Source organism: Eucalyptus grandis, chromosome 9 (assembly GCF_016545825.1).
Source record: "Eucalyptus grandis isolate ANBG69807.140 chromosome 9, ASM1654582v1, whole genome shotgun sequence".
NCBI classification, from domain to species: Eukaryota; Viridiplantae; Streptophyta; class Magnoliopsida; order Myrtales; family Myrtaceae; genus Eucalyptus; species Eucalyptus grandis.
Genome location: NC_052620.1, coordinates 25,555,976 through 25,571,157, shown reverse-complemented (window position 1 = coordinate 25,571,157; position 15,182 = coordinate 25,555,976). Strand labels below are relative to the sequence as shown.

At 36.4% G+C, this 15,182-nt stretch overlaps 1 protein-coding gene across 1 annotated transcript; it reads left to right on the top strand.

Annotated features, from left to right (window-relative positions):
• The first annotated feature begins 5,797 nt into the window (after positions 1–5,797).
• Positions 5,798–7,795, top strand: LOC104418772 (probable 2-oxoglutarate-dependent dioxygenase At5g05600). Its single transcript, XM_010030216.3, has 3 exons — positions 5,798–6,384; positions 6,610–6,937; positions 7,424–7,795. Exons 1-3 carry the CDS (start codon positions 5,897–5,899, stop codon positions 7,676–7,678), a joined length of 1,071 nt encoding a protein of 356 aa, XP_010028518.2. The 5' UTR covers positions 5,798–5,896; the 3' UTR covers positions 7,679–7,795.
• Positions 7,796–15,182: the final 7,387 nt, after the last annotated feature.

Here is a 15,182-nt window from a genome sequence, read left to right as displayed (position 1 = left end):
TATAAAAAGAATCAAAATATTCTTAAAAAATATGTACATCAGCGCTAGTCGCGCCACGTAAAATAGTTGCCACTCACATCAATGATTTTTTATCGAAATTAGTCAAATGTATAAAAGGTTTATGACTCAATTAATATAATTGAAAGGTTTATAATTGAATTGATATCAATACAATAGGTTAAAAAAAATTATACTTTTCTTAGTTTTTCCCCATCAGTTTGGGTATGTATGCATAGGGCAAATCATTTTTTGGTAACAGTATCACATTACATTAAATCGCATTCAACAACAAAGGGTGTACCTGAGTCTAGTACATCTCAAAAAAGAATCCATTCTTCTACATTCGTTGCAACATCTGACCAAGCAAAATCCTAGATGGACTACATAAATTCCGATATCAAAATTGATCAAACTGCGAAAAATGATGGATCCGTGAATAAATGAATCTGAAAAATGATGGATCCGTGAATAAATGAATCTTAATAACTTTCGTCCAAAGCGAACTTGAAGCTAGTCATCTTATGCAGCAGCACCTGGCCGTTGAAACAAACCATTCACAGTCCCTTTTCTCCGAAGGATTGCCCATTAATCCTATCGGCTTGGGAATCATGGCCACATGATCAGAGCCTCTGATCTCCAACGCTTCCATCTGCCTGATTTCTCTCAATCGTCCACTCTACAAAATCCTATTTTGAACATGAACCACCCTCTGGACAGCACCGTAAATAATCCTCAGCCAACGTTATTCTTCCGGCGACATGTCTTAGTCGCCGAAAAAGGGTCTGGCCTCACCAACGTGGTGGCCAACGTCCAATCCTACCCAAAAGAAAAGGACCATAGCAATTTTAATTTCAAAAGGACAGAGAGGAAAATATACACACAAAGAAAGCAACCTTCATGTGTTATACACTGTGATCTCCGATTGCCACTTGAACCGCATAGGTCCAAGCAGGCTCTCGGATCTTCAAATCCATCAATCCCGATCAACACATGGAAAGAGACCGATGCGTTTTTTTAATGGCCTCTCTTCGATCACATAGCTTGGTCCTAGTTTCCTCACCAACACGACAGTCTAGAGATCAAGACAGATTTCGTGAGCATATGATACCTCGAGCGGCAACGCAAACAGATACTCACATGTACCCTGTACAACGTACTTACGTGTGCGTCTTGTGGATCTCGTAGTAAGTTGTCTTTATTGCGCTCCAAACAAAGAGAATCGCGGCTGAACTACTACTCCCACGTACAAGCTCAGGACATGAATACAGTCAGCAGCCAAAGAAACGGCCCCGCAGCTTCTTGGAACGTCACGTTACATAGATGATAGCCTGCTTTTCAGAGGTTAACATGATTTGAGTTCCTGAATTCATGCCCTTTTGGGTTCGTCATATATTCGACAGATTCTAGCTCAAAGTCCAAGTACGTTGCCCAAAAAAAAAAAAAAAAAAAAAACATATTTTGTCGAAAAGAATAGGACAAAAAGCAATCATGAAGAGATGGCCTAGTGGCACCGCAAAATTTTCCACATCAAGAGAGTTTGGTTTCACACTCAATCAAACGTTTCAAATAGAGATTAAATAAATTTACACTTGGAAATTTAACTCAATAATTAGTTGGTCTACATCATTGTATATAAGATGACAATATCGGGAATAAATTTTGTGATGATACTCTGAAATCGCATCAAAACCCTTCATTGTTCTTAATTGGAAGAATTACTATAATGTTCTTAAACTTATTGCAATTGTGTTAATTGAGTTTTAAATATATTTTTTGTCAATTGAGTCATGTACCTTTTATATTTGTACCAATTCAATCCATCCGACAATTTTAGTCAGAATTCGCTAACATAGATACCGGGCGTCCTAAGTACCGTGGGCAACACCCAACGTTGACAAATTTTAATAATATTTTAACATTTTCAATTTTATTAATTTTTCCTTTTTTTTCTTCCCTTCTTCCTCTAGCCTAATAATTGGCCATAAGCGAGAGCTAGCAAGGCTAACCTCAAGCCTTGCTCGCCATCAATAGTAATTGGCAAGGTCAACCTCGCTAGGCCTCTCCTCTTACCTAATAAAGCTAGTACGGACACCTAGAAGGGGTGAATAGGTGTTTAAATAGATCTCGACAAATAATTACAAAATAAAATAAGTTGCTAGCGAAGTTTGGAAAAGGATTAAAATCAATTTTGCAAAATACCAGACTTCTACAATAACCTGTAAGAGTACAACAGACTTAAATAAAAAGAGTTAATGGAAGAGAAAATTGCACACGAAATTTATAGTGATTCTGCTTAAATTAAGTCTATATCCACTCTCTTATGTTGACAACCTACTAATTGGATTTCATTATAGGATCAATAGAAGATTACAACTTATGAATGCAAAGACTCAGTGAAAGATCACACTATCTCACTAGGACACTCTTTTTGGTATTTCTCTCTTGATCACAATTTGAAATGCTCACAGACGAAGACAAGTAATTGAAAACAGCTTCAGGCTTTGGAAATTCACATTCATGTTCCTTGTTCCTATTAACCCAATGACCTCCTTAAATATTACTCCATGCTGCTCTATCCATTAGACTTTCTCCACGGGAAATCCTTCCAATCTACCCACTGGACATAATAATTCAAAGAGATCTTGTGGCCATTGAAGACATAAATAGAATTTCCACTTGATTCTGGTCACCCAAACAAATAGAATCTTGATTTCCATAAGTGATACTTCCTCATATGGAACTTATCTTCAACATTGATTTTATCAATTTGTGATTGACTAAATAAATATATATAAAGAGAAATCCTTTGTTAGAAAACTAGTCGTTGTAGAATAATTTCCAAATAAGTTTCAATATGGATCTATGTTGCAACCTTGTTAAGTCTAGTTCTAAACTCTTTCTCATTCTGGCTTTGACACAATCTCAATTTGGACTCGTCAGAGTGGGACATGCTTATGAGATAGAACAGACTTGACAAAAATCTTCAATAGTTCCTTAGAAGCAATTTATACCAGAAACCTGCTTTAGGAATAAGCATTAGAGCCAGAAAGTTTTTATCAACCGTAAAATCTAGTATGAGTTTTCTCAACAATCTCCCCATTTTCGATGATGACAAAATTTTCATGCAAATTTAAACACTAAGTTTATTTGAACCTGCAAAACAACAATTAGACATAGCACAACTATAAAATTTATGAGCAAGTAAGTATGCAGACATTGGATAAGCACAATATTTACTAATAGCAATCACATCAATCTGCGCAAACACATTAAAATCTGCATAAATCTCTCTCTTTTTGTCAGCATCAAGAGGGTCTTAAAAAGCCTACAAACCAAACCAAAAGCTTCAATCCAAAAACACACCAAAGTTTTAGATGCATGACAAAAGAAACACTAAGAGACGAAGTTTTTGCAAAAATCAAGGGTTTCTAGGGATGCGAACAAGATGAAAATCATCCACATTCTACACTGTCTCCTCAAACTTTGTCATGCACTAACTAATGGCATTTTCAATCTTGGTCATGTTTTAGACGACTTGCTAGTTGATGGTTTGTACCTTTTCATCAAGAGAAGTATGATTTTTTTGGATTTCAACCTCCATGCCATATTGCTATGCTTTAATCTCCATAAGAAGCTCAACAATCCGAGGGTAGTCGACATCTGGTTCTGTCTTAGCACTAGCTTCTACAAAGAGTACTGAATGAGTATCCAAACTAGATGGAAGATCAGATTGTACCTTTGAGGTGCATCGCTCCCCCTGAACATCAGCGTGTCTTTCCTGATCTCCAACAGAATCTTCAGGAAAATGAGACACATAAATGTCCTCTGCATCAGGTGGAGATCGGCTGACTTAAGTCTCACTAAAAGTTTGCCTTGCGACCTATGTCTGGGGAAGGGTTGTCTTAGAGACTCTTCCTGCACCAGTGCCTTCACCCTGAATGTTAGAGTCTCCACCTTTTGGTTGATCACCTTTCTATGTCTCCCTAGCGTCCTTATGTTGGTCGTTTCCCTCTTCTTTTTCTCCATCATCTTCTCCTGCAGCATCATCTTCAACAACATCACCTACAACATCATCCTCTCCTTCTTTCTCATTCTCCTCTTCCTCCTAGTCACTTTCTTTGTCATCTCCTTCTATGTCTTCCTCTTCCCCTTCTTTTTCACCTGATGCCAAGATATTAGCCATAGAAGATCTTTACTCGGAAGTAAAAACGCATCAACAAGACAAGCATTAGGCTTTGATACCAATTGAGAAAACTAGTACGAACACCTAGAGGGGGTAAATCGATATTTAAAAGATATCTTGATAAATAATTGCACAATAAAATAAGTTGCTAGCAAAATATGGAAAAGGATCATAATCAGTTTTGCAAAATACCAAACTTTTACAATAACCTATAAGAGTGTAACAGACTTAAAAGGAGAAAAGTAAGGGAAAAAAAGATTGCACACGAAATTTATGGTCCGGCTTAAATTAAACTTACGTCCACTCTCTCACGCTGATAGCCTACTGGCTCACTATACGATCAATAGAAAATTACAACTTATGAGTGCAAACACTCAATGGAAGATTACACTATCTCATTAAGACACTCTATTTTTGTGTTTTCTCTCTTAATCACAATTTGAAAGTCTCACAAACAAAGACAAGTAATTGAGAACAGCTTCAAACTTTGGAATTTCATATCACATTCTTTATTCTTCTTAATCGAATGATCTCCTTAAATATGCTATGTTGCACTAGCCGTTAGGCAGTCTCAAGAGGAAATCCTTCTAATCGACCCATTAGACAGAATAATTCAAAGGGATCTTGTGACCGTTGAAGACATGAATGGAATTCTCACTTAATTATGGTCACCCATACAAATTGAATATTGGATTCTATAAGTGATGCTTCCTCCTATAGAACTTATTTCCAAAATTGATTTTATCAATTTGTGATTGACTCAATATATATATATATATAACTAGTCGTCGTAAAATCGTTTCCAAATAAGTTTTATTCTGGATCTGTGTTGCAACCTTGATAAGTTCAATTCTAGACTTTCTCTCTTTCTAGTCTTGACACGATCTTGATCTGGACTTGTCAAAGTGAGATATGCTTATAAGATAGAACAGACTTTAATAGAAATCTTCAATAGTTCCTCATAAACAAGTTATACCAAAACCTATTCTAGAAATAAGCATTAAAGCCAGAAAGTTTTGTCAACTTAAAAATTTGGTAGAAGTTTTCTCAACATGACGAGGAAGAAGGAAAGTAAAAAAAAAAAAAAAAAACTACTATTAAAATTGACCCCCTTTGCACCAACAGCGTAATGAGAGATGACTGACATCTATATCGGTAATTTCCAGCCAAAGTTGTTTGGATAGACAAAAATGCAAAATATTTAGCATTCAATTGGTAAAAAAATCATTAAATTGACACGATTGTAATAAATTTAAGATTTTTTAACTTTTTTCATTCCTAATTCGATACTTTTTATTTGAAGTATCTTGTGCACCGATTAGATCACCGGTCAAATACTTTTCAACAATATATGATGGAACCAGGAATGGATTACTTACCGGAAACTCCGCGGACAAAACTACCCGAACAACAAATGCAAGCGCTTACGTCAAGAACCACGGACTCTCTGTCCTCTTTCTTGCCAATCTCCTCGTGATTTTTTTTCTATGTCCTGACGCTAACCTAGTCACTCCCTAGTTACTTCCGAACTATCCACTCGATCGCGTCCAGGTGCATTCGTGCACCAGCCACCACAATTGCCACTATAAAAAAATTCTCCCCTCAATAATTGCTTCAATATCATCCACGAAAAAAGAAGAAGAAGAAGAACAGGGTTCACAAACTCACAATTAGCCCAAGATCATACTCCCGATCTTTATCAAGAAAAAGAAGATGGGAGAGGTCGATCCGGCGTTTATACAAGACGTCGAACATAGGCCCAAGCTCGCCGCCGCACAAGCCGAAGGCATCCCGCTTATTGACCTCGCTGCCCTCGCTAGCTACTCACCCTCCGATGGCACGGTTGATGCTTCCACCGTCGCCTTCGAAGGGCTCGTGGCAGAGATAGGGGAGGCTTGCAGGAAGTGGGGATTCTTCGCGGTGGTGAACCATGGCGTGGCAGCAGAGAAGAGGGAGAGGATAGAGCGGGAGGCGAGGAAGTTCTTCGGGCAGAGCTTGGAGGAGAAGAAGAAGGTGAGGAGGGACGAAAAGGGGGTGATTGGGTACTACGAGACGGAGCACACCAAGAATGTGAGGGACTGGAAGGAGGTTTTCGACTGCACCGTAAAAGAGCCAACGCTCGTCCCGGCCTCACCCAAGGATGGTGAAGAGGCGGTCACTGAGTGGATCAATCAGTGGCCTGAGTACCCTCCTGGATTAAGGTTAGTGTTTACATAATTTTTTTAGCTTCGGCGACATAGCGTTTCAATAGAAGCTGGTGCATCATCTATAGGAATTGATAATCTTACATCATATAATAAGTGACATGGTGAAATGTGCTCTGTTTGACCAAATAGCTATCGATTTTATTCTATCAAGAACCTTTCTTATGGAGCTCGCGTCTCCTGCCCGTCCAAAATGATCCACTTGCGGCTGTAAAAATTCAGGAAGGCATGCGAAGAGTACGCACAAGAATTGGAGAAACTCGCGCACAAGCTGATGGGACTGATAGCTCAGAGCCTGGGTTTGCCCGCAAACAGGTTTGAAGAATTCTACAAGGACCACACCAGCTTCATCCGACTCAACCACTACCCGCCATGCCCCGCACCGCACCTCGCTCTGGGCGTGGGCCGCCACAAGGACTCGGGGGCGCTCACCATCCTGGCTCAAGACGACGTTGGAGGCCTCGAGGTGAAAAGGAAGAGTGATGGGGAGTGGGTTCTAGTCAAGCCCATCCCCGATGCCTTCATTATCAATGTTGGTGACATTATTCAGGTACCACTTATTAAAAAGGAACTTTTTATATGCACAACTTATCGCTTGAATGTGTATTTCAAAGACCATTTGTGCCGCAATTGGTTTTGCCAGTGCCTAATGATTATGATCCATTTTTTTCGATCAATTTCTGTGAATTTCATACATGTTCATTGGTTATATATACGAATTGTCCTTGTGTATGTGGGCAAAGTATTTGGCGGAACAAAACAAGCTATATATTCTTGACGAATAAACTCTCGACTATGTAAAGTTTTGGAGCAATGATACTTATCGCTTGAATATGGGTATTTCAAAGATCATTTGTGCCGCAATTTTTTTTGCCTGTGTCTAATGATTATGATTCATTTTTTCGATCAATTTCTGTGAATTTCATACATGTTCATTGGTCATATAAACGAATTGTCCTTGTGTATGTGGGCGAAATATTTGGCGGAACAAAATAAGCTATATATTCTTGACGAATTAACGCTCGACTATGTGAAGGTTTGGAGCAACGATACTTATGAGAGCGTCGAGCATAGAGTGATGGTGAACTCGAAGAAAGAGAGGTTCTCAATTCCGTTCTTCTTCAATCCATCACACCATACCATGGTGCAGCCACTGAAGGAATTGACCGATGAGCACAAACCTCCAAAGTACAGGCCATACAGCTGGGGCAAGTTCTTGGTCACCCGAATAGGAGGCAACTTCAAGAAACTTGATGTTGAGAACCTCCAAATTTATCATTTCAGGATATGAGATTCAGCAGTAGAATGTTATAAATGTGACTGTGTATTCTTAATAGTATCCATTCCCCTAAATAAATAATGGAGCTGACCACCACGATTTCAATATAGCGCCTGTGTTGTTCGTTTTCTGTTGGGATAAGTACACTATCAGTGCCATAAGTTGTGTACGGCGCTCACTTTGCTGCCAACTCCGATCCGGTTGGCCGGAAATCCAACGTGGCACTTTTTTATTAATTTTTGAAGTTGATATGGCTCGCCGGAGAGTACAGTCAGCACCAAAACGACACCGTTTGGTGTCTCCCCCAATTCAAAACCCTAACACCAAAACGACGCCGTTCGCCGTCCTCAACGGCCCTCGCGCTCGGCGACCGCGGCTCCGACCCCGACCCCAACCCTAACGATGGCCACTCGGCGACTGTAGCTCTGACCTTGACCCCGACCCCGACCTCAACGATGGCCACTCGGCGACCGCAGCTCCGACCCCAACCCCAACCCCGACCCTGACCCCAACCCCAACCCCGACGACAACCACTCGGCAACCAAGTCGAAGGCCGTGATCTAGCCGGTGCTCAGGGAGGCCGCCAACGAGTGTGCCGCCATTGATGTCTCCCTCTCCATCTCCGATCTCCTCGACGAGTGCCTGGCCTACGTCTTCCAATACCTAGGCTCCGGCGACCAAGGCTGGTGCTCCCTCGTGTGCCATTGAGGGTGTCCAAACAACGCCAAGCAATGGTGGCTGAGCGAGCGACGGCGGCCCAGCGACAGCGGAGGCCAAGCGATGAAACCCTAATTTCAATCCCCAAATGAGTTAAACGGCGTCGTTTTTGTGAGACCATCCATGTAGGACGGCAAAACGACGTTGTTTTCTTAAGGAGGACCAAAAACGACGTCGTTTAAGGCCTTGTCGATTTTTTTTTTTAAAAGCCACGTAATCATTTTTGCCGGAATCTTTTGCCGGTGGCACCAAAGTAATTGTTTTTCCTCCGATTTAGCACTTAAGTGATCCGACGGAAACTTTTGGCACCAAAGTGAGCACCGTACACAACTTATGGCATTAATAGGGTACTTCTCCCGTTTTCTGTTGTTTGAGTAGGTGCACAATTGCAATTCAAGAGGAAAATGTGGAATCACAAGAATAGTCAACACCACTGATTTCGTAATTGCTGACCAATGAAGGTTATCTTCGCTAGCTTCAGTCAACACCAGACGATTTTGCTGAACAAAACCCTTCGCCTTCCCCCTTAGCAGAGGCCCAGTTTTGGGTAAGAAAAAACATCAAGCAAGAGGCATATGGACAAGAACCTTAACCTAGCATCACTTGCCCTCCTCATCCTCTTCCTCTTCGGCTTCGAGCAGGAGGAAGCATCACTTGAAAGCAAGCACTTTGTGCTGTTTCATGGGTCACGCCTCAGTGCAGGGTGTTGGTACAAGATCGTGAGATTGCTAAGATCATCCGGTCACAAAGTCACTGCACTTGACCTGGTGTCTTCTGGTATCGACCCGCTTCGGGCTATTAATTGGGTTCATTCCCATGTGGAATAAGACTAATCAATTATAACCCCAAAAGGGCTTGAGTTCATGTGATAAGTCATATTGAGAAATAAGATTTCTCACTATTTTTTAAGTGGTAGCCCCAAAAAAGTCCGTTGAGATGCGGTAATAAGAAAAAAAGAAAAGCAAAAAAGATTGGATCTTGGAAAGAATTTATTTTACATTAAGTTGGCAATGGAGGTCGATTTGTCATCCCATTGAGCCGAAATGTTGTCAGCATGTTCATGGCACACTCTTCTTGAATCTGAACGGTTTGATTTTCGTTTGAAGCTCTCTATATCAAGTTTTCATGGGTCGATCAAAACTTGCATTTTTTGTTAAATTTATCATTGATCTCTTGTGAAATTTATGTGTACCGTTAAGAATGATGCTCTTGAGATCTTTACTGCTATGTGTCTTTAGTATTTATTAGAGAAAAACTTTATTCACCCAATTTTGTTTATAGTGAAAATTTTGGGGGGACTTCGGTCCCATGTTTTTTGATCTCCTCAAGTTTTTCACGTAAAATATCATATTGTGTTTGTATGCTTGGTATTTATTTTGCTGTATTATAAGGTTTACATAAGATAGGAGATTATATTGTTCCGTTGCATTAATCCGATATTGTTCGGATTGTTATTGTTCTTCCATCACAAGCCAAGTCTCTACAATTGATCTTTGAGTACTTCAAGCCCCTGAGAGATGTCATGGAAGGTCTAGCTTCTCATGAGAGAGTGATCCTCGCCGATCGTAGCTTGGATGGATTAGCTCTTTCTCAAGTGATGGAGACATTCCCAAAAAGATTGCCCTTGCTGTTTTTGTGACCGCCTTAATGCCAGGTCTTGAGCTCAGTGTTTCTACTCCCAATCAAGAGGTGTGTTCAATTTTAAACCTATCATTAGTAGAAAACGTTAAGAGGGAATTGCCAAAAGCCTTATTAATAGCCCGTTGTACTTTACAAGTGAACTCTTTGAGAAAACCACCACCGGTTCTACCGACCACCTTCGGTTCTGGCCCAATTTCTTGTCATCGAATGTTTATCAGCTCAGCCCAATTGAGGTAAAACCAAAGACATAATAAGAGGCAAAAGAACGCTTCAAGTGCCTTAACTTTGCACAAAGGAACACTTAAGTGCCATAACTTACGAAAGGTACACTTAAGTGCCAAAATCGGAGTAAAATGGATCACTTGAGTGCCAATCCGGCCAAAAACCGGCCAAAACGTTGACGTGTCAATTTTCCGGCGAAGCGAGTGCGAAACGGCGTCGTTTTAATGCTGACGTGGCCAAAAATTTAATATAAAAAATAATTTAAAACTAAATTTATTTAAATATTTAAAAAAATATTACAATATTAAAAAATGTTAAATTTTTAAAAATTATAAAAAATTATAAAAATTATAAAAAATTTAAAAAAATTTAAAAAATATAAAAAATTTGAAAAAAATAAAAAAAATTTGTAAAAATATTAAAAATTTTGTAAAAATTTTTAAAAATATAGAAAATTTTAAAAAAATTTGTAAAAATTTAAAAAAAATTGTAAAAATTTAAAAAAAAATTGTAAAAATTTTGTAAAAATTCTATAAAAATTTGTAAAAATTTTGTAAAAATTCAATAAAAATTTATAAAATTCTATAAAAATTTATAAAATTCTATAAAAAATTAAAAAAGTCTATAAAAATTTATTCAATATTAAAAAAAAAAATTAAATAAATTAAAAAGAAATTAAAAGTTAAAAAATTCAAAAATTCAAAAATTTTAGATAATTTTAAAAAAATTTCGAAAATTTTAAAAAATTTCGAAAATTTTTTTAAAAAAATTTCGAAAATTTTTAAAAATATTAGAAAATTTTAAAATATTTTAAAACATTTAAAAAAATTAAAACATTTTAAAAAATTTAAAACATTTTAAAAAATTTTAAAAAAATTTTGAAATTTTTTTAAGAAAATGAGGCGGGCTCGGCCAACCCTCCCCCACCTTCCGGCGACAGCGGGAGGCGGCGGCAACGAGGGCTCCGCCCTCAACCGTTGGCTGCCTTTTCTCCTCCTCCTACATTTTTTAAAAATAAAAATAAATTATATTATTGTTTTGTTTTAAATTTAATTTAATTAATTTTTCTATTATATTAAAATTCAACTTATACCAAAACAACATTGTTTTGGCCGATTTAAGTGCTCTAATCTGGCCAACACCCGAAACGACGTTAATTTGGTGCTGACATGGTAAAAAAATTAATATATAAATTAATTAATTTTAATATAAAAATAAATTTATTTTAAAATTTTAAAAATTAAAATTAAAAAATTAAAAAAATTTTGCAAAATTAAAAAAGTTACAGAAAAATAATTTAAAAAAGAAAAGAAAAGGGAGGCGGTGAGGGCTGAAATTTTTGTAACTTTTTTAAGTTTTTGTAAATTTCGTAAATTTTTTAAATTTTTGTAACTTTCTAAAAATTTTTGTAAATTTTTTGAATTTTTTTTAATTTTTTTAAATTTTATGTAAATTTTGTAAATTTTACGTAAATTTTGTAAATTTTTTATAAATTTTGTAAATTTTTTGTAACTTTCTAAAAAAATTTGCAAATTTTTAAATTTTTGTAAATTTTTAAATTTTTCTAAATTTTTAAATTTTTTCTAAATTTTGTAAATTTTTGTAAATTTTGTAAAATTTTTGTAAATTTTGTAAATTTTTTGTAAATTTGTAAATTTTTTTGTAATTTTTGTATTTTTTTATTTTTTTAATGTTTTAAAGTTTCTAATTTTTTTAAATTTTTTAAAAAAATTAAATAAATTTATTTTAAATTTAATTTAAATAATTTTATATTATTATAAAATTCAAATGATGTCAAAACAACGTCGTTTTGGCCGAATTCGAGCGACTCGGCTCTCCGACGAGACATATCGGCGAGAAATATTAATATTTTAATGCCACGTATGATTTCCGGCCAACTTCATGGAGATGGCAAGACTCAGTGTCCCACTTTTCTTAAAATGTGGCACTTAAGTGTACCTTTCCTAAGTTATGGCACTTAAGTGTCCCTTTGGCCAAAGTTATGGCACTCCAGGGGTCCGCACGTCCATAATAAGAAATTACACCCCACGCTAATCGTCTCTGTATTGCATTGTTTCAATTTTGTCGGATGGCTAACAACACAGACTCAAACATGTTTCAGATCAATCAAAGCTCTCCCTCCTTTTTCATTATACTTTCTTGATTTTGCAGGATTTGACATTGGCGAACATGTTGGTCAAGCCACTTTGTTTGTTCAGCGATGAGGCAAATGACATTTTCTCAAATAAATCATACTTCATTGCACAGTATCTTTTTGGGAAAATTGTCCAAAAAATCCCAAATTTATAATACGATGGTCAATTTAACGTTAACTTGTCAATCTAGTTCTAAAGTTTTTAATTGATTGATGATGATTTGCCAATTTAATCTTAAGCCTTTTTAACAATTTGGCAAGTCAATTATGGTAGGAAATTGTTGACGTCACCTATATGACCCAATTGATGTTAACATGGATATTTTTCAAAAATATATTAAATTTTATTTAAAAAAAAATTCTCACTTCACTTTTTTTTTTATTTAAAGCTAAGGGGCCAACAAAAGTTGCTAGTCGACCCTCACCGACAATGGGTGAGGACTTGCGGGCCCTCACCATGGCCGAGAGGGCCAATGAGACCTTACCCAGTTTCAACCAGGGTTGTCGGCCCTCAACCCTAGAGACATATAAAGAGAAGAAAAGAAAAAAATCACAAACATTATGAAAAAAATCGAAATATCCTTAAAAAAAGTTCCACATCAACACCAACTACACACTACAACCAACATTCACGTCATTGATTTTCAGCCAAAATTAGTCGGGTTGACTAAGTTGGTATAAATGTAACAGGTTTAGGATTAAATTGATTTAATTCAAAAATTTAAGACTAAATTGGTACCAATGTAATAAGATTAAGACATTTTTTTATACTTTTCCCAACTTTTTCTCCATCAATTTAGGGTATATATATAGGGCATATCATTTTTTGGAAGCAATATCACATTACATTATTCGCATTCATCCACGAAGAGTATGTCCGAGTCTAGTACATCTTGAAAAATAAGCCATTCTTCTATATTCGCTACGACATCCGACCAATTAAGTTCCCAGATGGAGCACATAGATTCCCATATCAAAATTGATCAAACTACGAAAAAAGATCGATCATCCGTGGATAAATAAATCTTAATAACTTTCTTGAATTGAAGCTAGTCATCTGATGCAGCAGCACCTGGCCGTTTAAACAAACCATTCTGTACCTTTTCTCCAAAGGATCGCCCATCAATCGTATCGGCTTGGGACATCATGGCCACATGATCAGAGCCTCTGACCTCCAACGGTTCCATCTACTATATTTCTCTTAATCATCCACCCTACAAAATCCTTTTTTGAAAATGCGACTCTTCCTCAGATATAACAGTTTACAGCCACCCTCCGGACAGCACCGTAATAATCCTCGGCCAACATCATTTTCCGGCATATCTTAGTTGCCGAACAAGGGTTGTGGCCTCAACAACGTGGTGGCCACCGTCCAATCCTACCCAAAAGAAAAGGACCATAGCAATTTTAATTTCAAAGCAACCTTCATGTATCATATATGATCTCCAATTGCCGCTTGAACCGCATGAGTCCAAGCAGGCTCTCGGATCTTCAAATCCATCAAACACAATCAACACATGGAAAGAGACCGTACATTTTTTTAATGGCTTCTCTTCGATTACGAAGCAAGATCTTAGTTTACTCGTGGACATGACCGTCTAGAGATCAAGAAAGATTTCATTAGCATATGATACCTCGAGTGGCAAAGCAAACAAAGGCAAGCATATACCGTGTACAGCGTACTTATCTGTATCTTGTGTATCTCGTACCTTCTTTTTTCTCAAGAATTATATGATTTTTTTAGCATTATTGTCAACAATTATATTTAAAAATTTGCATATCTTTTTTTTTTCAATTTTAAAGAAATAAAAATTAAAAACTAATATTATCATCCAAAAGACTTTTCAAATGTATTTTCTACCAAACAATATTTCTTTCAAAATTGATTCTTAAAGCATAGTTTACCAAACAACATTCGCATTAACTCAAAATCTTTTATACTAAACTACTTTATATTTTTTCAATGAGCTTTCAAAATGCTAAACTAAATGCATCCTTTGTCAAAAAGAATTGGGCAAAAAGCAATCATGCACAATCGGCCTAGCGCACCACAAAATTTTCCATATTGAGAAAGTTTGGTTGTATACTCAACCAATTATTTTGAATAGAGATGGAATCAATTTACACTTGGAAATTTAATTCAGTAATTAGTTGACCTACATCATTGTATATAGAGTTAATATCTCAAAAAACCCTAAACTAGTACATATGTGACAAATTACCCCGAACTTAAAGCTCAAAAAATCCCAAACTGATACATCTTTAATAAATTTATCCCAAATGTGTATACTTGTAATAAATTTACCCTCTCTTAATTTCCGTTAAATTTTATTATCAAATTGGTATGACACGTGACATTTGATTAGTCTATTAATTTGAGATTTTACTCTTCATATGTATGGGTTTTTGTGGTATTAATCTAAGTTAACAAATGATATATTTGTCACAAATGTATCATTTTGGGGTCTCTAGCTGTCGAACAAACTAGTTTGGAATAAATTTATTATAAGTGTACTAGTTTTGGGTTTTTTATAGTTATTTGGGATAAACTTTTCAAATATATACCAATTTGGGATTTTCCATAATAAAAATAATAATAATTTAAGGCAAATTTGTCATATGTATACCAATTTGGAGTTTTTTAGTATATTAACCATTGTATATAAGATGAGAATATCATGAATGATTTTTGTGATCATGCCTTGAAATCGCATCAAAACCCTTCGTTGTTCCTAATTGGAAGAATTACCATAAATGTCTTAAACATATTACAATTGTGTT

Excerpts from the sequence above, each read along its gene's own strand:
- LOC104418772 (XM_010030216.3), top strand. The coding sequence starts at position 5,897 with ATGGGAGAGGTCGATCCGGCGTTTATACAAGACGTCGAACATAGGCCC. Across the intron at positions 6,385-6,609 it reads GAGTACCCTCCTGGATTAAG|GAAGGCATGCGAAGAGTACG; the intron begins GTTAGTGTTTAC and ends GTAAAAATTCAG. Across the intron at positions 6,938-7,423 it reads ATGTTGGTGACATTATTCAG|GTTTGGAGCAACGATACTTA; the intron begins GTACCACTTATT and ends GACTATGTGAAG.